We start from the raw sequence: 24,387 nt of genomic DNA on the forward strand, positions 1-24,387 counted from the left end.
TCCAATACTTTGGCCACCTGATGGGAAGAGCTGATTCATCGGAAAAGACCCTGATGCTGGGAAAGATTGAAGGCAAAAGGAGAAGAGGGTGGCAGAGAATGAGATGGCTGGATTGTATCACCAACTCAATGGACATAAATTTGAGCAAACTCTAGGAAATAGTGGAGGACAGGGAAACCTTGCGACCATGGGGTCACAAAGAGTCAGAATGACTCAGGGACTGAACAGAAACAATGCATATTATAGGAAAACCACAAGGAAGAATGCAGTATTTTGGGACTAGAAACCTTTTGGGCTGTTGTCACCTGAAGGGCCCCAGGACAGGGAGAGTCATTGGGAGAGGGCCACCTTGAGAGGAACTGTGACTTTCAGTAGAGGAATGCAGCCTACCCAAGGCAACCTCTGCAAGAATAAATAATATTTGCATCTGCTCTCTTCTGTCCCTTTCGTCTGCCTGGGCTCACCACCAGCCCAACTCAACTAGAAGCTAGAGGCAACATCAGACTTCTAGGGCAGAACATGGTAGAGAAGAGTAGACTCTGGTTCTGGAAAGGAAATGGAAAATATTCAGGCTATACCAATTGAGCACGTATATCTTGAGAGCCGGCAATGTACATACAAAACACTATGATTGGAGTGTACATATTGCAATGAAAAAGTCGTCTCTGTTCTCACAGAGCAATGAGAAGCCAGGATAATAGAACAAAACAACCCCAGTAATTATTGCAATGAAGAGTATTTTATTATGGTAGGGAATGTATAGTATGCCATGGGAAACCACATCTAGAGGGTATGAAGGGATCCCCAAAGAATTGGGGAATTGTTAAACTGAGACCTGAAAGAGGAATCAAAGTTACCTGTATGAAGGAATAGGTAGGAAGAGAATTTTCGTGGCAGACCATCAATAGCCTGTGCCAAAGTGTTAAGGTCAGAGGCTGTGTACGAACTGAAAACTGTTGAACGTTCTAGCAATTTTCATCAAAAGTATAGGCTTCAGTGAGCCAAGTACTCTGCAGTAAGTTCCCTAAGGCAGCTTTGTTGGAGAGAGAGAGAGAGAATAAAGAGGAGACTGGGGCTTGTGGCAGACGGGTAATGGAGGGTCTTAAGTAATGTGTTAAGGAATAATGTTCTTTATTGTTTGGGGTGTAGGATAGTTTTAAGTATAATAAATAAGTGACTTATTGAAATGCACATTTCTAGAAAGATTTCTCAACCTGCAGTGCAACTAGTGAGGCAAGGCAGCAAAACTGGAGATAAGAAAGCTAATTTAATTTCTGTTGCTAGTGATGGTGTTCTAAATGGGCAACGGCAGTGTGAACTGAGAGACATGGACAGGAAAAGACTTGGGATGTAGAATCAACAGGATGTCTTAATTGGTAAGAGGTTGTGAAAGGAGGAGTGTCTAGGTTTCTGTCTTGAGCATCTGTATAGATGATGTGTTAGTTGCTAAACCAGGTCCAACTCTTGAGACCCCATGGACTGTAGCCTACCAAGCTCCTCTGTCCGTGGATTCGCCAGGCAAGAATACTGCAGTGGGGAATACCATTCCCTTCTCCAAGGGATCTTCCCGAGTCAGGGATCAAACTAGGGTCTCCTGCATTGCAGGCAGATTCTTTACCATTTGAGCTACCAGAGAATCCCTGTTTATTGATCAACACAGAGTAGCGAATAAGAGCATCTTCAAAAGGGATGGAGAAAACTACTTCAGTTTTGGATTTGTTCAAGCTGCAGTGTTTGTTAATTGCATTATTTATGTAGATTTGAAGATCAACAAAAGGGTCTGGTCTTGAGGTAGAGGACTGGCATTTATATCCACTAACAAAAAAGAAAGGGAGGAGGTATAGTACAATAAGGGCAGTCATCTTAGAGTGGTGGCATTGTGCATGGTTTTTATTTTCTTTATGCCTTCCTATTCGAGAAGGAAATGGCAACCCACTCCAGTGTTCTTGCCTGGAGAATCCCAGGGACAGGGAAGCCTGGTGGGCTGCCATCTATGGGGTCGCACAGAGTCGGACACGACTGAAGTGACTTAGCAGTAGCAGTAGCAGTGACTAAGCACATGCCTTCCTATATTTTGTAAACGTTCTGCAGCATACATGTTTTGCTTTTTAAAACACCATTTTGAATGACTGTATGCTGAAAGTGAAAGTGAAGTTACTCAGTCGTGTCCAGCTTTTTGCAACCCTGTGGACTGTAGCCCATCTGGCCCCTCTGTTCATGGAATTCCTCAGGCAAGGATATTGGAGTGGGTTGCCATTTCCTTCTCCAGGGGATCTTCCCAACCCAGTTATCAAACCTAGGTTGCCTGCACTTGCAGGCAGATGGTTTACCATCTGAGCCACCAGGGAAGCTTTCCCTTCTCCAGGGGAATCTTCCCAACCCAGGGATCAAACCCAGGTCTCCCACATTCCAGGCGGATTCCTTACCAGCTGAGCCATAAGGGAAGCCCAAGAATACTGGAGTGAGTAGCCTATCCCTTCTTCCAGTAGTTCTTCCCAGCCCAGGAATCAAACCAGGGTCTCCTGCATTGCAGGCAGATTCTTTACCAACTGAGCTATCAGGGAAGCCCAATTGTATGCTAGTTTAATATTTATTACATGAAGAAGGTTTTTAAAAGTGCTTCTATTGGAGATGTGAAGCATCTGAAAATGTTCTTGGGTGAAGGATAACAGAAGTAAAGGTTAAAAAGTTTTCCCTAGGCCTGCTTTGTTTTATTTTATTGCAAAAGTTACGTCATCGTTGTTTACTTTACGTCGTCAAATTTGTATTGTTGAACTGTCGTTATCATTCTTCCCCTGTAACTACTCACAGCCAGTCTCGTTCTCTGCAGATAGTCACTATTAACCATATGCATGCTTCAGTCTATTCCTTTTATAGCTGTCAATCTTTCTGAATATTTAGAGTAGTCCACAGTATAAATATATCATAATTTATCTAAACATTTCCCTGGTTTTGGATATTGAAATTACTTTCACTTTTGCCATCACAAAAGATGCTTTAGTGAACCTCGTTGTATGTGTATCTCTGTAAATTTGGGGCCATATTTAAATAGGATATATTTTTAATGGAACTTCTAAGTCAAAGAATAATTGCATTTGAATTTTTATTGAGTTCAGTTTAGTCGCTCAGTAGTGTCTGACTCTTTGCGACCCTATTAACCACAGCACACCAGGCCTCCCTGTCCATCACCAGCTCCCGCAGTTTACCCAAACCCATGTCCATTGAGTCGGTGATGCCATCCAACCATCTCAACCTCTGTGGTCCCCTTCTCCTCCTGCCCTCAATCTTTCCCAGCATCAGGGTCTTTTCAAATGAGTTAGCTCTTCACATCAGGGGGCCAAAGTATTGGAGTTTCAGCTTCAGCATCAGTCCTTCCAATGAACACTGAGGACTGATCTCCTTTAGGATGGACTGGTTGGATCTCCTTGCAGTCTCTCAAGAGTCTTCTCCAACACCACAGTTCAAAAGCATCAATTCTTCTGTGCTCAGCTTTCTTTATAGTCCAACTCTCACATCCATACGTGACTACTAGAAAAACCATAGCCTTGACTAGATGGACCTTTATTGACAAAGTAATGTCTTTGCTTTTTAATATGCTGTCTAGGTTGGTCATAACTTTCCTTCCAAGGAGTAAGCATCTTATTAGATAGTGTTAAACTTCTCTCAAAAAGGTCATGAAAATTTCCCTATAACAAATCATAAAGCTCTTTTAATTCTGAAGGTAAAAAAAGAGAAAAAGCTACCTTGTCTAATTTGTATTTTATTGGTGAAGTTGAAAACTCTTTCAGCGCTTTTTTATCAAATACAATATTATATATTACAGGTGTACAATATAGTGATTCACAGTTTTTAGAGGTTATACTCCATTTATAAAATATTTGCTTAATTTCTCATGTTGTATGTATGACATTCTTTTTAAAATTTTTTATTTTATACTGAATATAGTTCATTTACAACATTATGTTAGTTTCAGGTGTACAGTAAAGTGATTCAGTTATATATGTATGCATGTATCTATTCTTTTTCTATATAGGTTATTAAAGAGTATTGAGTAGAGTTCCCTGTGCTCTACCCTTAGGTCCTTGTTGATTATTTATTTTATATATAGTAGTATGTGTATATTAATCCTAGCCTTCTAATTTACCCCTTACCCTCACCTTTCCCATTTGGTAACCACAAGTTTGTTTTCTAAGTCTGTGAGTCTATTTTTGTTTTGTAAATAAGTTGGTTGGTATCATTTTTCTAGATTCCACATGTGAGCAATATCATATGATATTTGTCTTTGACTTCAGTTAGTACGATCGGTCCATCCATATTGCTGTAAATGGCATCATTTCATTCTTTTGTATAATTTCATTGTGTGTATGTATATCTGTGTGTGTGTGTGTGTGTGCTCGGTTGCGCAGTCATGTCTCTTTGCATGTATATATGTATCATTATCTTTATCCTTTCATCTGTCATTGGACATTTAAGTTGCTTCTGTGTCTTGGCTATTGTAAATAGTGCTGCAATGAACATTGAGGTGCATTTATCTTTTTGAATGAGAGTTTTCTCCAGATATATGCCAAGGAAGGGGACCGCCAGATCCAAAAGCTTTCAAGTGTAATTAGGTCCTCTTTATTTTTGTTTTTATTTTTATTATTGTAGGAGGTGGATCAAAAAAGATTTTGCTGCCATTTATGTCAAAGAGTGTTCTGCCTGTTTCCCTCTTAAGAGTTTTATGGTATCCATTCTTAAATTTAGGTCTTTAATCCATTTTCAGTTTATTTTGTACATAGTGTTAGGGAATGTCCTAATTCCATTCTTTTGCACATAGCTATCCAGTTTTCCCAGCACACTTTTGAAGGGACTGTCTTTTCTCCATTGTACATTCTTGCCTCCTTTGTCACAGATTAATTGGCCGTAAGTGGGTGGGTTTATTTCTGGCCTCTCCACTCTATTCCATTTGACCGTGTGTAATTTTCTGTGAATCAGCAGTTTATGTAATTTGCCCATAAAATTTTTAGGGACTGTTTGTTGTTTTCTTATTTGTGAATCCTTTTTTGTAAATTTAGATATATTACGTCTGTATTATTCTTTTCAATCTCTTCTTGGTTTGTGGAATCTTTCATAAAACAGAAGTTACTTAAAATAAGTGTTATCTTTTAAACTTTCAAAACATTCTTATGGAATTCTTATTTTAAAAACATAGAATGTATATTGTATCACTTAGTTTTTGTTTTAGCCTATTATGTTTTATTAATTTAGAACTTTTGAGAGAAAAGAATGGATGAAATTTTCTACTTTCTCTTCTGATGATGTGTGTGTTGGTGGGGATGGTGGCAAGAGAATTTCCAGAAACATTTATTCCATTCTCTATATTCTCTTTCTTTATCACTGCTCATATTTTTATCCAGGTTTTTATTGAGAGCATACTAAACACTTAAAACTTGGATAAATATATGAATGTATTAATTTTAAAATGTCAAATCTTGGAAAATAATTTTATCAACAAAAAATTGTTTTCTTTTGAATTTACCTGCTTTCTATGACTGATTGTGTGACATGTTTATAATTCAGAGCGAGAACTTTGCTTCCACCTAACTCTGTGTATCCTTTACTGCAGTGAGTGACGGATTGGAATTGAGACCAAAATATAAAGGAATTTTGCATTGCTTGACCACCATTTGGAAACTTGATGGACTACGGGGACTTTACCAAGGAGTAACCCCAAATGTGTGGGGTGCAGGTTTATCCTGGGGACTCTACTTTTTTTTGTGAGTAACTCTGGGAGATTTTACAGTTGTAAATAAAAAGGAATTTTTGTTTTTAATGATTTTTTAAAAAAATCAGTTGGTAAAGCAAAATGAATCATTTAAGCAGTTTCTCTGACTTCAAGAGTTAGGAAGCATAGAATGCCTTATCAGGCTCATTTTCTGTAAGCTTTTATCATTTATCAGAGGCATTTGGTTTGGGAAAAAGTTCTCAATAGGAAGAAGGTAAAAGGAAGGGATGGACACTCTTCCAGAATCCATTTCTGCGAGATGAATCAGGAAGGTGGCTTCCCAAAATACATGTGACTCATGCTGAAGTTGACAGAGCAGAAGTGGACAGATCTCGGAGCCCTCGTCAGAACATGTGTCACAGGACAGCCCTTTGGGAAAAGAAAGTCAAAACCAGTGCATGACTGAGAGAGTCTTGAGGCATGTTTCTTCTTACCTCCTGTTTGACCTGCTCCTTCATCTTCAAAGCTCGTTCATTTCCTCACTCCTTTACTGGCATCACCATTTGTTATTCCGGCCAGAGGATGCTTACTGAAGAGCCACAGGCAGCACCTGTGGCAGCCGCATTCAAGTTACTGAGTGTTCAAGGGTGAGGAAACAAAGCGTTATCACCCTGCGGTGGAGGAGCGTGTGCTGCCCTGAGCTTGCCTCTCATGTTCGAAACTGAATCCATGAGTGGGGAGGCTTTTGTTTAATACATGGCATTTTAGGGAAACATCAGTTCAGTTCAGTTGTTCAGTTGTGTCCGACTCTTTGTGACCCCATGAACTGCAGCACGCCAGGCCTCCCTGTCCATCACCAACTCCTGGAGTTTACTCAAACTCATATCCATTTAGTGAGTGATGCCATCCAACCATCTCATCCTCTGTCATCCCCTTCTCTCGCCTCAATCTTTCCCAGCATCAGGGTCTTTTCAAATGTGTCAGCTCTTCGCATCAGGTGGCCAAAGCATTAGAGTTTCAGCTTCAACATCAATCCTTCCAATGAACATTCAGGACTGAATTCCTTTAGGATGGACTGGTTGGATCTCCTTGCAGTCCAAGGGACTCTCAAGAGTCTTCTCCAGCACCACAGTTCTAAAGCATCAATTCTTCTGCACTCAGCTTTCTTTATAGTCCAACTCTCACATCCATACATGACTAGTGGAAAAACCATAGCCTTGACTAGATGGACCTTTGTTGGCAAAGTAATGTCTCTGCTTTTTAATATGGTGTCTAGGTTGGTCTTAACTTTTCTTTCAAGGAGCAAGCATGTGTTTATCTCATGGCTGCAATCACCATCTGCAGTGATTTGGAGCCCCCCAAAATAAAGTTAGCCACTGTTTCCACTGTTTCTCCTGGTATATTTGCCTTTTCCTCTTTTGTGTCCTGTAGTTTACCTGATCTCATATAATCTTGTAGCAGTATCCAAACCAACCTTAAAATGTTTTGTAAGTGAAAGCAAAATAAAAACCAGCCTTAATATTGTTTAAATATTTTTCCTGTTTTCAGTTTATTGTGTTAATAACTTTGGAGTTGTGTGGATTCTTTAAAGAGAGTTTGTAAGGGAAAGCCATGTAAGGTTTAATGTGTTGAAATCATCTTATAATAAAACAATATACTTGTTTTTTGATGAAATGGATTGGTCAAGTTTGGAAAGATTTATTTAGTTGAAGTCATCTTCCTGGAAGAAGATGAAAATTGGAGTTAGAGAAAAAAGATTGATAACTCCCTTAACTCAGAAGTATTCTGTGGCTGTTTTCTGCCAAGTAAAGCAGAAATGTCAGTGTTTCATTCAAGTGTGGCTTCCCATCCACTTCCCATCACTTTTCTCATGCTCTTGTTTCCCCATACCAGTTTCTCCATACCTGGCTCAGTGCTGCCTCCTCCACAGAGCCTTCTCTGATCAGTAGTAATTTCTAAGTCTCTCATGATATCATCTGTGTCATCTTTTCTTATGATTAGCAGTTGAGTGTGTGATGAAAATATTTTACGTATGTATTGCCAGCCTTCCATATTTGGGGGGAGAGATGGTGTAGTCTTCCAGTAAACCCGTTATTTGAGAAAGGTCTTATTTTGTAGTTGGATTATGCGTTGACTTCTACTTTTGAGATATTGTTACATTACCCACAGTTGAAAATAGCATTTCCTGCTTTGTGACCCCCACTCAAATATTTATCCAAGTGTTTCTGTTTTATTCTTCCAGTTACAATGCCATCAAGTCATATAAGACAGAAGGCAGAGCTGAACAGTTAGAGGCAACAGAGTATCTCATCTCAGCTGCTGAAGCTGGTAAGGCAGTGTGTGAAATATAAAACATCAGCTTCCAGCTTGCTTTTCACTTTTGTTCTTTATTTGCCTTTTTCCCTGTGAACATCTGAGTTTAAATATGCTCCTCTAACTATGCTAATCAGTTATCACATGAAATTTCTTAGAAGGCAGGTATACTGATGGATTACCTTGAGTAGATTTCAAGAATTTTACTTATCACAAAGGATATAACATTTAGAGTGCTTATGACTCTGACTTAAGATGATTTGGGGGAATGTCATGGAATCATTTATAATATCATATAAGAAATGAATCACCAGTCCAGGTTCGATACAGGACCCTTGGGGCTGGTGCACTGGGGTGACCCAGAGGGATGGTACGGGGAGGGAGGTGGATGGGGGTTCAGGATGGGGAACACGTGTATGCCCGTGGCAGATTCATGTTGATGTGTGGCAGAACCAATACAATATTGTAAAGTAATTAGCCTCCAATTAAAATATTTTTTAAAAAAGATGATTTGATATAGTGTTCTTCAATTAAAGTATGACTTCAATCTTTGAATTAAACAATTTAATAGCCTTGTTTAATTGCCTCATGTATGTATAATATTCAGACTTATGGGGGTGCTCAGGGGTTGTACCTACAACTGTAAGATGTGGTCCCTTAGGCACAGGGTTAATGAATGGGTAGGCATAGTCTTTGGTGGTGTTAAAACAAAGTAGGACTTATAAGTCCTGCTTTGATACCTTGCTATCTTGGTTGTTTGGGGGGTGTTGGCAGGGGGAGTAGGAATATCATGTCAGGCTGCACAGTTTGTGAGCACTTAGTTCCCCTACCAGGTGTAAAAGCTCTGAGTCCTAATCACTGGTCCACCAGGAAATTTCCCCACCCTAGTTTCTTAATGTTTACTGAATTTTTAAAATTTTAGATATATTTTTTAATTAAAGGGTAATTGCTTTACAGAATGTTGTTGGTTTCTACCAAACCTCAACCTGAATCAGCCATAGGTATATATAGGTCCCCTCCCTCTTGAACCTCCCTCCCTTGTTTACTGATTGATTTTTTAAGGCAAGAATTATCTTTCTCATTTTTGAATACCTACCTAACTGCTGTCAGAGACCTGAGTCACATAGGACTCAATATTTGTTGAATAAAGGACTACTTAGGAAATGCAGCAAATGAGAAGCCAAACCAGATTATTTATTTATTTATAAACTTGTCACTTTCTATAAAGAATGTAAAGGTTACTTTTGTCTTTATGTAGTTATTTAATTTTTGAGGTATAGTGGCTCCTTTGAGTGGGTTTGAGGAAGATTGTGATGCAGTTGAGGTGTGTATATGTGTACACGTGCACAGATGGTTGAGATGCTGATTTCCTGGTCCTTTCCCCCAGTCTTCAGTCCCTCTGGCTTGTACTGTGTCCTCTTAAGCATCTGTATCTCTTCATGAGCATCTGCTTCCCAGGACCTCCATCTGTTCTCCACACCTGGTTTAGGAGCCAGGACATCTTTGCTCTCCTCACCTCTCAAAGGGAGTGTTTTACATTTTACCTCCTTTAAATTTACTTCTCACTAACCACACGGAGGACTTTTTAAGACCACCAAAAACTATGTCTACCCATTTGTTAACCCTAGGTCTGTGCCTCAGAGACCACATCTTACAGTTGTAGGTACCACCCCCGAACACCCCCCATTCTTTATATAAAGAGACTGTTCTTAATTCGGATTGTCAGAAGTGAGAAGGTACCTGTATGCTGAGTAATAATAGTATTTAAATCTGATTTCAGGAGCCATGACCCTCTGCATCACCAACCCACTATGGGTAACAAAAACTCGCCTTATGTTACAGTACGATGGTGTTGTTAATGCTTCACAGCGGCAATATAAAGGAATGTTTGATACGCTTGTGAAAATATATAAGTATGAAGGTGTGCGTGGATTGTATAAGGTAATAAATTATCATCAACATATTTCTAATAGCTGACAATTGTAATTTCCCTTGGCTCTGTTGTCTGAGCTCTGAATGACCTGTCAGTCCCTCAGTCGTGTCCGACTCTTTGTGACCCCGTGAATCGCAGCACACCAGGCCTCCCTGTCCATCACCAACTCCTGGAGTTCACCCAAACTCATGTCCATCGAGTCAGTGATGCCATCCAGCCATCTCATCCTCTGTCATCCCCTTCTCCTCCTGCCCCCAATCCCTCCCAGTATCAGGGTCTTTTCCAATGAGTCAACTCTTCACATGAGGTGGCCAAAGTACTGGAGTTTCAGCTTTAGCATCATTCCTTCCAAAGAACACCCAGGGCTGATCTCTTTTAGAATGGACTGGTTAGATCTCCTTGCAGTCCAAGAGATTCTCAAGAGTCTTCTCCAACACCACAGTTCAAAAGCATCAATTCTTCGACGCTCGGCTTTCTTCACAGTCCAACTCTCACATCCATACATGACTACAGGAAAAACCATAGCCTTGACTAGACGGACCTTTGTTGGCAAAGTAATGTCTCTGCTTTTGAATATGCTAATCTAGGTTGGTCATAATGACCTGTAGTCAGTCCTGAGAAGAAGACAGATTTGAGCAAAGAACAGTTTATGAAAACTGAAAGCTGCATTGAAGTTGTGCTTTAAACCATTTGTCATCATCACCAAAGGTAGTATCATGACACTGGTGGGTGAGGAGCACTGTCTAAAACTTGGAATAACAATTTCTCTAAGCCACACATTGAGGCCACCCATTCCTTCCTCCCCTCCCCGTAAGCTGTGGTCCTTTGGGAACTTGGTTAATTTAACCTTTTTTTCTTTATCTTTTTTAGGGGTTTGTTCCTGGGCTGTTTGGAACATCACATGGTGCCCTTCAGTTTATGGCATATGAATTATTGAAGTTGAAATACAACCAACATATCAATAGATTACCAGAAGCACAATTGGTAAGATGAATTTAAAAAAAAAAAATGGTATTTACTTTTATGGATATTTAATAGATGGAAATTTTATCATGTTTAGTAGTATTGCTATGATGATGAGTACCAACTCGGCCACTAATTTAATTTATAGCTAAATACTTTATAGGCTAATAATACATACGTTAAAAACAGAGTTTGTGTTAAGAGAGGAAACTGATTTTCACTTATGGATCCACTTCAGTGTTTTCCCATCTTTATTTTTAAAGAAATTCTATCTTTAAAAAAAATGTCTTATATTGTCATTTTAGAGCACAGTAGAGTATATATCGGTTGCAGCACTATCCAAAATATTTGCTGTGGCAGCAACATACCCTTACCAGGTCATAAGAGCTCGTCTGCAAGATCAGCACATGTTTTACAATGGTGTATTGGATGTAATGACAAAGACATGGAGGTAAGAGCACATGTATGTTAGAATGGCCCTTAGGAGGTACCTTATAAATCTTAAACTATCCAACTGACGTTAGTTTTATAGCGAAGACCATGTCTGTGGTGAAGACATGGCTGATGGCTCCCTCCTGAACATACCCTATTTACTACGTGAGACTTGACTTCATTTGTAAAATTTGAATTTCTGTGTTGACAGACTTGTTTATAAAAATCAAATGAGATATGTGAAAGTGCTTTGACAAGTTAAATTTCAGGTGTTGTAAACTATTTGAATGGCATTGAGCATGCTGCTGCTAAGTCGCTTCAGTCGTGTCTGACTTTGTGCGACCCCATAGACGGCAGCCCACCAGGCTCCACCATCCCTGGGATTCTCCAGGCAAAAACACTGGAGTGGGTTGCCATTTCCTTCTCCAATGCATGAAAATGGAAAGTGAAAGGGAAGTCGCTCAGTCGTGTCCAACTCTTCGCAACCCCATGGACTGCAGCCTACCAGGTTCCTCCCTCCATCCATGGGATTTTCCAGGCAAAAGTACTGGAGTGGGGTGCCATTGCCTTCTCTGGGCATAAAAAAAAACACCTAATTTAATACAATTAAGAAGGCCCCACATCTCTACTGGTATCAGGACTTTTGCAAGTAACTTGTTTCTGTATGTGGAAGAGATGCTTGTTCTTCCGTATGGGAATCCTTAAACTGTTATAGGTAGACATCCCCATGTTTCGTTTTAATTCTAAAAGGTCAGAACAGAATATTCAGCATTTCAATTCAGTTGACCTCAGTAAATCTGTATTGAGAACCTAAGTGAAAAGTTTCAAGGCCATATTCCAACTCTAGGCATGAAGGAAATAAAGTTTTATTTTTGTGTGTGCTATATTTAGCATTGTCTAGCATTTATTTATGAAATGTTTAATGCTTGTGTTAGATCAGTTAATACTCCTACATGTTCATACATTTAAAGGCATCTGGAAGATGGTTATGATTAAACCGCTTTTTAGTTCATTTTGAGGTGTCCGTGCCCTCTCTTCCTCATTCCCACAAAAGGCATGTAAGCCCTACGAATGGTTCATAAACTGTTGTTTCAGGACATTGAAAACATGAACTCAGATCCCAGTGTGGTTTGAATGCTGGCTCTGTGCCCTGTCTGCTAAACTTCTGTGTCTTCAGACTGGTTCTGTAGGAAATTAAGTGTGTGTGTGTGTGTGTGTGTGTGTATATATATATATATATATATATATTTTTTTTTTTTTTCCCCTCTCTCTCTCTCTCTCTCTCTCTCTCTCTCTCTAAAGGAAAGAAGGCATCAGTGGATTTTACAAAGGGATTGCCCCCAATTTGATTCGAGTGACTCCAGCCTGCTGTATTACCTTTGTGGTATATGAAAATGTCTCTCATTTTTTACTTGGCCTTAGAAAAGACGACATAAACTAAGAGAAGATAATTCCAGTACATCTGCCCAAGGCAGCAACATGCTTCTTTGTATTTGAGACATAAAACTCAGAAGATTACTGCACAGCAACATGGCTCATAATCAAACGTGGTCTATAATCATTAGAAGTCACAGAACAGCTCAGTCTTCATCATGTTTTTCTGCTTTTGCCTTCCCCATGGGTATGGGACTTGGCTACCTCTCCCTGAAATGGCTGCCAGCAACGTAACAGTAAAATTGACACCAAGTGGAGAATTTCGCAAATTTTCTCCATTTCATTGTCCAAGTAGGAGCTGATTTGCAGCACTTGCTGGATGGATTTGAAGAATGTGCTGCTTTTTCATTTGCCTGGATTGGCTTTAAAAATCAACCTCTGTGCAATAGCAAGAAAGTGGCCTCTTAAAAGATGTCATTGATATTTGAAGAGTAAATTAAACATTTAAGATTTACTGTGAAAGATATTCCCCAAGTCCTGACCATTTTTGAATTGGGAAAGTTTGGTGGGGAAAAAAAATCCTCCATAAATGTGCTTTAGTTTTAATTCAGCTGGAATGCAGTTGAAATTTGAAAAGTTCAAGAAGTTATATACTTCTTTTACTTTGAGAAATATCTGACATGTGTTATCATTCCATCAGTACTTTTTTCCCAGAGTCTGGTTTCATAATTTAAAATGTAATCCTGGATCCCACTATAATTTTTTGGCATAGATACTTACTATCTTTTTTATTTATAAAATCAGAACAAAATCCAGCAGTATCAGCCATTATTTAGCTTTCCTGACCATAAGTCAGTAGCTAATAAACTTTTGTAGATACTAGATGATTTAGGGTATATTTATTGACAAACTGAAAATGAAAAGTTTTAACTTTCACTTCAGATTTCAGATATATGGTTTCAAATCCCAAATAATTGATCAATCTACATTGGTTGCTCAAAGTCAGGTTTAAATACGGATAACTCTAAAGGCCATTCTTGATTTTACTTTTGAGTTATTGTAATTGTCTATAAATATAAAGGCCTCTGCCCCAAAAGGATGCCAGAATGATCTTAATGTCAACAAATATACCCTCAATCGTCTAGTATCTATATAAGGTGACCTATTAGCTACTCTAGTAAGTAATTTTTATTTACATATGAATGCTTTTTTGCACTACCATCTATTTGTTGTAAATAAAACATTGTGGTTTTCAAAGCCATATTTAAATGGTTCTTGGAAAAGAGGTCTATTTTTTATATTTTAAAAATGGCTTTGTTTTAAAAATAAAGATGAAATGATCAGTACTTAGTTGTATTTACTTTGTTATATGCAGAGGAATGCATTGTAAATGTGATATATTTTCCTACTTTTAACTATCCTGATAGTAGTCCCTATATGGAAAGACAAGTTGGGTTGGCATTTGGAATTTTAGAGGTAGTGTCATTTGAATGCCTCCTGTGTACCCCTAAATTAATAAGGCATAATTCCTGTTCTCTAAGGGCATACAGACTTGTAGGACAAATTAGCTGCCGGGGTCCAGCCCCGGTGGATCCAGGGAATTTGAAGGGTGGACAGCGTCGGCGTGGAAAGACTTGTTTATTTATTAATGAAAGATTAGATTAAGAAACTATAGTGTAGTAAGAAGATTAAGTGGAGGAAGAGGGTTGAATAGCTTGGTTCACGCGGAAGGCCAATAAAATTCCAGACAAGGAATTTGCACCATCTACGTTGGGCCACCGGCGCCCGCTTGAATATCTAAGGGTGCCTCGCCTTAAGCTCCCTTTCTTGCGGGTCTTAACAGCCAGGGCAAGTAAGTAGACCTGGCGAGCCTCCGCGCTCCAGGTGGAGATTCAGCCTGAAGTTAAAGTAAAGAGCAGAGAGGGAGGGAAAGAGAGAGAAGAAGAAAGAGACACGGGGGGAGCCAGAGCCCCAAGAAACCAGGCCGGGAGACTAGTTAGAGAAGCTGGTCCAAGAAGCTGGCCCCAATCCTTTATTGTTCAGAAGGCCTTTTATACTTTTGATAAAACACAGAGATCAATGGATAACACAAGATTATGTAGCGTTTGCAGCTCAGGCTCTTTCTATACATCATTTGGTATACAAAAGGTCTCAGGTGATTTACATTATCTTCTGGCCAAGAGGCTTGTTAACACTTTTTGGCTCTCTTCCTTAATGAATGTTAATCTTGTTTCCCCTGAAGTGTTTTTCTTTAATCTACATCTCCTTAAAGCATTAACATTAAAGTTACATCTCTATAGAACAAAGGTGCAGTGGGATATAACAAAGAAGGTACTTAACTCAAAGATCTAATGTTGCTAACACAAGGTCTACTACTTGTTTTTCTAACTATATCTACAACTAAAGGATGTGAAAATTTGGCAGCAAATATTGACTCAACAAATGAAACCTTTAATCAGTCCTAAAAAGATTTTGACTCCTCGGAAGCTCCTACATTCCTAGGATGTTTTAAGCTTCCTGTGCCTCCTGCGGTCAGGAGGCCTCAAACAATCACACGCGCAGCTGTAGGAGTCCTGCAGGCAGGCTAGAAAGCCATCAGAGGGTTTTTTGGATTGAAACACTCTTTCAAATGCAGAAGACTAAAGCCCTGAATTGACTTTTTCCAGAAAATGTCAGAAGAGTGGAAAAGCAGAGCACAAAAGCCGGCAGATTTTTGTTGGGGTACATGCTTAGGAATTTCCAGAGGGGTCCCTGAAGTCTGAGCACGCCTTGCATATGTCAGCTTCCTTCCTCATGACCTTGTCACGGGCGGGATTCCTCACACTGGCTCCCGGCAATTAGCATTAAATAACTATAGTTCTAGATTAAGAACATGGAAGATTTCTACAAACCCTGCAAGAGTTCCGAGAATTCATTCCCCTCGAACAGCGGTTACAGCACCCCTTGCTGCTCTGTGCCATCCGTGTATGCTGCCGCACATGAGGATGGAGCAGTAAGTGTGCTGCACAACATTCTTGCCTTTAGGGAACACTCATTTTTGTGAGTGACCAAAATATGCATAATATAACTTCAGATATTAAATGCTAGAAATAACTAAGGAATAGTGGGAATAGTGTTGCTATGTCACGTAGGCCAGTTGAGGTCGGGAAAGGTCTCTGAGGAGGTAGTATCTGAAACATTGACGTAAGTGAGGAAGCAAGTCACTGTGACATGTCAGTGTATGAAAACGAGTTAATCTAAGAAATGGAAACTGTTATTTGAGTCAAATTTGAGGATTAAACCCAAGAGGAACATATCAGAAAGCTCTGAGAAGTGAAGACAAGTCACAGTTTTGGAAGATTGTTGAGACAGAGCTGTTCCTTAAGTGATGTATTATTGACAGTTTAGACAATCCAGATCTAAGAATCATCATGGCCCCTTATAAGATCAAGAAGTAATGTTATCTTTTAAGGAGCTGTCTTGGTGATGCTAAGAGAATGTTTCTCTTTATGGTTGAGCGGTATTTCTGCTGATGAGGAAGCTTGGTGGATGCGTAATGCAGATACTCAGTGCACAGTAGAGGGGACAGAGGCTACCAAAGGGCGGAGAAAAAATTTGTTTAAATTTTTCTTGTCTTGCCATAAAACAGGAAATTTAATGATCAATGGGGGGAAACTGCAAAGTAATCTTTCACTAGAAAGTATTTGGTGATCAACTGTTTGGTCACTCAAGACCAGGGTCACTGCTTGGCTGTCCCAGGGTCTATCATGCCCCTCCATGTCAAGTTCTAATCACCTGATTCTCTCCTTTCCAGAGACCTGTACTAGCAGGATGTTTGGCAAGGACTGACATTCAATTCTAAGGTGTCCAGTAAGACTTTTAAGCCACTTTCCTCACGTGTGTTGTGTATATCCGTGATTTTATAGAGAACTGCAGACGTGATCTAGAATTTTAAGTCATTTAGACATTATCTTAGTACAAGTAGGTGACACAGCTTGAAAGGCAGGAAAATATCAACTCATAAGTTCCAGAAACTAAATTTATAGTGGTAGCAATATCATTAGCAAAGATTTTAGCCAAAATCCTCCTGAATCAAATCATTTTCCTAGTATTTTCCCTAAGCTTGAAGTAAGAAGATGGTTCAGAGCAAAAATTTGACACTTCATAGGTCATAAGATGAGTTAACAAATAAGACGGTATCACTTAGTGGTATTGGTAGTGACTTTAGATTTCACAGTGCTAGAATTAATTTTAAAATGTTTAGGGACCATCTTGGAGAAGAGAAATCCTTCAAGGCAACCTGGGAGTACTGGATGTAGTTAATTTTCCACAAACCCAATACTTTAATTGATATTTGAAACTTGCATATGGTTAAGCCCAAGAAAAACAGTTGGCTCATTAGCAAAATTGTGAGCAGTTGTCAGAGTACTCAATATACAGGCCTGCTCTGACATTTTGGGTTAGCTGTCTACTTCAGATATTATCTTCTCAAACTGGTCTGGTAGTGCTGGTCTAAGTCAAGTGTCAGAAACAGGAGTTGCAGTTCATTCAGCAGAGACCTGATAAGGTCCCTTCAAAAGTGGCCAAGGCCTTTGTCTGTCTTTTCCAGTATGCATAATCTGCTTGCAGGTCATGGTGCTTTACTGATTTCCTCCAAAGTTAGTTTACTGTGATAAACTTTGGAAAGAGGGTCTTTTTTAATGAGTAAACTTCACAAGGCATTATCTGGAAAGTGAGTCTTAGTCAGTAAATACAGACCTCAGTTAACAAAACTAGAATGCAGTGTTCACTGAAATAATTTTTTTTTCTAAAGGTACCCTCACTTCTACCAAATGTAGCCAAATTGAAACTTACTTGTTCACAAAATAATTGACTACGGAGACTTCTAAATTGGCTATGCTGGAACCTTTCATGAAGACTCTCAGATTGAGCTTTAAAAACCTCAAGGTTAGGAAAGCCATTCCAAAGGTGTGTCAGCAGTAATATTTCAGACAAAAATTATAACCATACTTAGTTCACCTAGTCCTATGTGACTAATCCTTGACTTTTATTTTCTGTTAACAGTTATATGAAGCCATCCAGTTTTCATTAGAATTCTTTCTTACCCAGTTCAGCAGTATGATAGGAATATTAATCAGAAATCTGTACTTGTCAAGAAGTACTTTGTGAATTTTCTTTAAGGATGAAACATTTTTTGCAAAAAGCAAAGTACAATGGTAACTGTCTATAAATGACAAAAGATTTTAAAAGTCAAGGTTAAACATATGATTATAATGCAATTGAAAAACTTGGTTACTGCTTTGACATACAACAACTTAAGATAATTACTAAAATGACTGACAGTCATTTACTAGGACCTATCAGAATTTTAGGAATTCCATATGATTTCTAGAGTATGTGTATTAATGTTAGGTAGATAGAATAGGAAAAAAGGAATCCAGAATGGTGGTGGCTAAAAGACAAAGGGAAAAGCCTGTGAAAATAAATGAAGGTCCAAGGGCTGGGGTGAGGACCTCGGGTGAAACAAACAGCCCTCCTGGCTAGCTCAATTTACATAGGGCAGGCTCAGGGGGAGGAAAAAAAACATATAAAAAGAGGAGCCAAAATTTGAGGGGGGCAGAGGGTTGCTTCTCTTCTCTGCATCTTTTGGATCGGCCCACCCTCAGGCCTCAAGGATATATTTTGTTTGCCAAGTAAAACAGCTGTAACACTGGTCTGTCCATCACTTCAAATTTTTGCTGCGGCGAGACCGAACCAAGAAAATTACACACTCCCCCGACATACATAGTGCTGTGACTCGGATTTAACCTGGCTGAAACAACCTCAGCTCCGCCCCCACAAGGCAGAGACCAAGCACAGCAGAAGCCCAACTCGAAAGCTCCTGTAGTGGAAGCTGAATGTGAAGAAAACCCAGCACAGGGGAAGTGACAAGAAGCCCAGCGTGCTGGAAACCAGGACAGCAAAAGACACTCGGCAGAACGCTCACACGGCTCAGTCTTAGATTCCAGGAGACTTCTGGTTGGGGTAGGAAGTTCTTGCCCCTATGGCTGGAAAGACGTGGCTAACAAAATCTTAATTTCTTTACAATATCTCATTCCTTGTTTCCTTGAACCCCCTGTGAACAGACGAGTGGCAGCAGGTGCCCCAGGGTGTCCCCAAGGCTCTACTATCTGCCGTGGCTTGGTAACTGTTGCCCAAGAGGGTAGGGGTTCTTCTGTCCTTAATCTTCTTTGTGCCAAGGATCAGGCCAGTGAAAACTGTGAGCACAGGTCAGGTATTTAGCAGATTTTCCAGCAGGTTATGATGAAGGCAATGGCAACCCACTCCAGTACTCTTGCTGGAGAATCCGATGGACGGAGGAGCCTGGTGGGCTACATTCCATGGGGTCCCAAAGAGTCAGACACAACTGACCGACTTCACTTTCACTTTTCACTTTCATGCATGGGAGAAGGAAATGGCAACCCACTCCAGTGTTCTTGCCTGGGGAATCCCAGGGATGGCGGAGCCAGGTGGGCTGCCATCTATGGGGTTGCACAGAATCAGACACGACTGAAGCGACTTAGCAGCAGCAGCTAGCAGGTTATGAAGGGGATTCCTCAGCACGTTTTCCCACTGCTTTTTCCTCCCGTTCTTCAGCTCCTCTCTACTGGGACTTCAGCCTGGCCACCAAAACCCAAAGTGCCTGGTTTCAGGACCTAATGAAGCTCAAACTCTTGATGTCTCATTGCAAAAAATTCAGTGAGAAAGACAGCAATAGGTAAGAGGTGGGTTTGTTCAAATTCGGAGAGAAGCACACGCCAAGAGTGTAGGCCATCACAGAGGAGAGCGGCCATGGAATATGATGTTAGTTTTTGAGGGCTGGGTGATTTCATATGCTAATTAGTGGGAGGGTCATTCCATTGGGGAACCACCCACTCCTCCATCTTTTGACAGTGGCTCAGAGGGTAAAGTGTCTGCCTACAATGCAGGAGACCTGGGTTCGATCCCTGGGTCGGGAAGATCCCCTGGAGAAGGAAATGGCAACCCACTCCAGTACTCTTGCCTGAAAAATCCCATGGACAGAGAAGCCTGGTAGGCTACAGTCCATGGGGTTGCAAAGAGTCAGACATGACTGAGCAACTTCATTTGGAATGCCCCAAACAGGACCAGATAACCCACTCCTTTGTCATTACTTCTGTTAGTACCTAGAGTGGGTCTATGACAATGAAATGTTTACTGTTGGAGACACCCTAAGCTGCCCTTATGAAAGACTAGGGGAGGAAATCAGCGACTTACATTCCCTTAGAGCAACAAAGGGATAAGCCTTATGGCTGTTTCACCAGGTTCCCAGTCTCAGGCACAGACTTGCATTGCTTTACATCATGATACCTATTGCTATCCATGGTGGACAAGCCAGCAATAAGTTAAGATTACAGCCCCTTAATCCTACCCAGCACTGGTCACACGAGAGACCTTGGGGATGCCCAACTCCAATCCAGGGGTCCCAGGAGGTCGACCTGCTTCAACCTGCTTAGGGATCTGGTCCTTGGGAGATTGCCACGCCTCAACCCGCCCAGGGATCCGACAGTCCAGGGGTCCCAGGAGGCCGACATGCCTCGATCTGCCTGGGGATTTGATCTCCAGGAGGTTGTCTTGCCTCAACCTGCATGGGGATCTGCACCCTGAGCCGGGGATGCCTGGCTCTCAGGTTGCAACAGTACTGGATAGGATAAGCTTTGGAAAGACTCACCCCTAAGGAAGTCCACCCATGGAAATAGAAAGAAGCCTATTAGTTGTGGGACTGTGCCTGGTCTCAGCAATAACTTAGGAGTACACGGAGAACCCTATTGCCTTCTGGAAAGTCTAAAAGAGGCCCTCCAAAAGTTAACCAATCTGGACTTAGACTTTTACAAGGGACAAGTGGTTTTAAAGGACAAATTCATGTCCCAATGTGCATTATCCATCATGGTAAAGTGACAACAGGGTCCTGCTGCCTCTTTAGATGAAATGGTCCAGATAGCCACCAATACCTTTTATAACAGAGAACGGGAGGAAAGCCAAGGCCCAGGAAAGGGAGAAAAGGAAAGAGACAAGCCATGCCCAGATGCTGGCCGTCCTCCAGGGAAGCCCTTTGGCAAACCCTGAGTCCTTGAAGGACAAGGCACAAGGCAAATGCCTAATCTGTAGACAGGTGGGACATTGGGCCAAAGAGTGTCCAAACCATGGCAAGTCTCCTAAAACAGCTTCCTACAAATGCCAATGGTTGGGACATTGGGTGGCACTCTGCCCTAGGGACCCAAGAGCCTCAAGGTCAAGCACCAAGCCTCCCCTTCTGATGGTTCAACAGGACTGAAGCAGCCCACTCCACCAGCCCGCCTGTCACAGATAACCATTACAGGGCTGGAGCCAAGGATGCAACTGGATGTGGCAGATAAGTCTGAGAATTTCTTGGTTGACATCTACTCTGTCCTGACCTCCTGCTCCAGAGCCTTTTCCCCCCAAAACCTGTACCATTCTGGGTGCTACAGGAAAAACAATTACAAAAAAGATTCACCTGAGCACTTCTTTGTTGCTGCAATGGACAAATATTTTCCTGCCAGCAGCCAGTGTGGGGAATCCCGCCCATGGCAAAGGTCATGAGGAAGAGGCCTGAGGGGCAAAGGCGAGATCAGACTTCGAGGGGCTCCCCTTCTCGAGCATCTACCCCAAAACCAGAATCTGTCTGTTTTATTATTTCATGACTTTCACCAACTCCTCTGACATTAACAGGGGGCTATCCCCGACCACCTTTCTCTGGAGAAAATCAACTTAGGGCTCTAGCTAATAAGTCTCCTGGACATGAGAGGAATATTTCAAATCAAACCCCCTCTGTTAGCATTCTAGCTTGCTTGGCAGGTTTATCCACTCTTGCAGCTACGCATGTGATTATTTGCAGCCTCCCAATTGTGAGAAGCACTGGAAGCCTAAAACATAGAGCCTTTCAAAGAGTTAAAAAGAGTAGTGCTGGTGTAGGATTTCATTATTGGGCCAATGCTTGTTGCCAAGTTCCCATATCCCTTATCCACTGTGCACCTGGGAGTGCATTAGTTAACATAGTTGGAATGTAAGAAAAACAAGTGTAGCCTTGAAATTAACCACATCAGACCTTTGAGCTAATTGGTTCTTTCTTGTAACTCACTGCACCTTTACTCTATGAGAAATGTAACTCTGGCATTTTCTGAGGCTGACATAGATTAGAAATATAAAGAAAAAACATTTTTGAGGGAAAATAAGTTTTCTGGTTGAGCAGCCTTTATCAAAAGAGGGTCATAAAATGTTCACAGGCCTCCAAGGCCAGAAGATAATGTACACATCATTTGTGGGAAAGGTTTGCAGAAAAAATCCTGGTTTCAATAAGGGCAAAACTGCTGGAATGTTTGGGCTGACTCTGTATGACCTTGCATCTTTCATTTCCCTCTATGTACAAGTTGAGGTATTAAAGTCCTTTTTGAAAATAAAGTAAATGGGCCTCACTCACCGAAGAAGCTTGGTCACACCGTGTCTTTTTTTTTCTCTTACTCTCTCTTTCAGGCTAGTTCCCATCTGGAACACAGGAGTTTGCTGTGTCTACTTATTTGCCTGGGTTTCTAAGACCTGAACCGGAAGGTGCCCTGCGTCTTCACTCCCTTGGGAGACCGGGAGGGCACCTGTGGCCTTATGTAGACGGCACAAGTCTCTTGTCTCGAGACTTTATTGATTTTCTGTGTAAACCAAGGAACATCAGCCTCTTTCTCTCCTCTATTTTCTTATCTGCAACATTCTTTATCTCTCTCTCTCTCTCTCTAAATCATTCACCGACGCCGTTTTTCCTTCGGGTTCCCCTGGATCCTGCAGGGGCTGGACCCCAGCAATTTCCCATCAGTTTCTGGTGGTTCCTGAGTGTACTACTCACTTATTGGGAAGAGATCTCTCTCTGCCTTTGAAATCTTGCAGCTATTGCAGTCTTGATAGAAGATGCTTTAAAACTCTCTCTTAGGGGCAAACTAACTATTTTTACTAGCCATCAAGTGAAACAACTCCTGAGTGGGAGAGGCCATTTATGGATGTCTGATCAAAGACTCCTCAGATATCAAGTAGTATTGATGGAAAATCCAGGCCTGACTATATCCCCTTGTGAGTTTCTTAACCCAGCCACCCTCCTGCCTACCCCCAAGGGCTCTCTCTCCTTCACTCTTGCCTAGAAACCTTGGACCACTGGACAAAACCCTGAAAGGGATTGTCAGAAGATCCTCTGACCAATCCTGAGGAAATTTGGTACATTGATGGAAGCAGGTTTTTCTTGGATGGAAAAAGAGCTGGATATGCAATAGTCTCCAATTTTGAGACCATAGAGGCTAAACCTTTGCCACCAGTTACTTCAGCCCAACTAGCCGAGCCCTGGCTCGAGCTTTAGAGCTGGGAAAAGGAAAAAGAGGAGCCATTTACACTGACTCCAAGTGTGCCTCTCTGGTGCTACATTCACATGCCACTATTTGGAAAGAAAGGGGCCACTTGACAACCTGAGGGTCCCCAATCAAATATGGTAATCAAAGCCTTAGGCTCTTGGAGGCAGTCCATCTGCCTGCTGAGGTTTCAGTCTCCCACTGTAAAGGACACCAAAAAGGAAGCATGGAAGTGGCACAAGGGAACCAAGCAGCTGATCAGGCAGCTAAGAGAGCAGAATTACAGAACAATGCCCTAAAAGGGGTTGCCACCTTAGTTCCACAGACTAATATGCCCAACACTCCTTCATATACTGAAGGTGAGACTCTTAAAGCTAAGAGCGAGGGCTTTCAAGAAGATTATACAGAGTGGTTCCAAAAGGAGGGACTCCTTTTTCTGCCTGGAACCTCTAACGGAAGTTGGTTAACTCCTTACATGCCACCACTCATTTAGGGGAGAAAGCCCTCCGAAGATTACTAGAAAGGTCCTTCAGAGAAACAGGCCTCCAAACGACTATAAGGCAAGTGGTCTCCTCTTGTCCCACTTGCCAATTATCCCTGAAGAGCTCAAAGACCCCAGCTGGCCCAGCCCATCCAACGACGTGGGACCTACCCAGAAGACGTCTGGCAGATGGACCTTCACCCTGATGCCAGTTTCTAAAGGGTATAAATACCTATTAGTCATGATAGATACATTCACAGGATGAATTAAAGGCTTTCCCACCTGGACTGAGAAAGCTGAGGAGATGGTAGAAAAAACTGTTCCATGAAATCATTCTGAGATTTGGTCTGCCCAGGTCATTACAAAATAACAATGGGACATCATTGACTTCTAAGGTCACCCAAGGTGTCTCTAAAGCATTGGGTATTATTTATTATCTCCATTGTGCCTGGAGGCCTCAGTCTTCAGGAAAGGTAGAAAGAGCCAACCAATTCTTAAAATCAGTGATAAAAAAGATAACCCCAGAGACCTCCCTGGGATGAAAGGAGGTTTTACCAATAGCTCTCCTCCACACCCACATTGCCCCTAAGGAACAGGTTGGTCTTAGTCCTCATGAGATGCTATATGGGAGACCTTTGTTTATGTCAGTGACCTCTTCCTAGATCCAGAGGTTCAGATCCTCTGGTCTTATACCATGGTCATTGGGCTATTCCAACAAGGTATACACTTGTGGGGTGTCAACCAGACCCCAAATATTCTGAAGAGCCACCACTGTATACTCTAGGGACTCAAGTCCTAATTAAAGTCT

General features: G+C 41.2%; 1 protein-coding gene across 4 annotated transcripts in view; it reads left to right on the top strand.

Annotated features, from left to right (window-relative positions):
- SLC25A32 (solute carrier family 25 member 32) overlaps nucleotides 1-22,198 on the top strand; it is a 43,181-nt gene extending 20,983 nt beyond the window's left edge. Inside the window, exons 2-8 of one of the 4 annotated variants that reach the window (XR_011259044.1) lie at nucleotides 5,606-5,756; nucleotides 7,947-8,032; nucleotides 9,798-9,958; nucleotides 10,821-10,934; nucleotides 11,219-11,364; nucleotides 12,648-13,784; nucleotides 14,006-14,065. Coding sequence is in view for 3 of the 4 variants with exons in the window: in XM_069600413.1 (XP_069456514.1) it covers nucleotides 5,606-5,756; nucleotides 7,947-8,032; nucleotides 9,798-9,958; nucleotides 10,821-10,934; nucleotides 11,219-11,364; nucleotides 12,648-12,786 (797 nt within the window). In the remaining variant the exon portion in view is untranslated. Of the gene's footprint in view, nucleotides 1-5,605; nucleotides 5,757-7,946; nucleotides 8,033-9,797; nucleotides 9,959-10,820; nucleotides 10,935-11,218; nucleotides 11,365-12,647; nucleotides 14,066-19,334; nucleotides 19,456-20,969 lie in introns of those variants that run through there. The other 3 variants (XM_069600414.1, XM_069600415.1, XM_069600413.1) reach the window with 3 other exon arrangements.
- The last annotated feature ends 2,189 nt before the right edge of the window (nucleotides 22,199-24,387 follow it).

Source organism: Ovis canadensis, chromosome 9 (genome assembly GCF_042477335.2).
Source record: "Ovis canadensis isolate MfBH-ARS-UI-01 breed Bighorn chromosome 9, ARS-UI_OviCan_v2, whole genome shotgun sequence".
Lineage (NCBI taxonomy): Eukaryota > Metazoa > Chordata > Mammalia > Artiodactyla > Bovidae > Ovis > Ovis canadensis.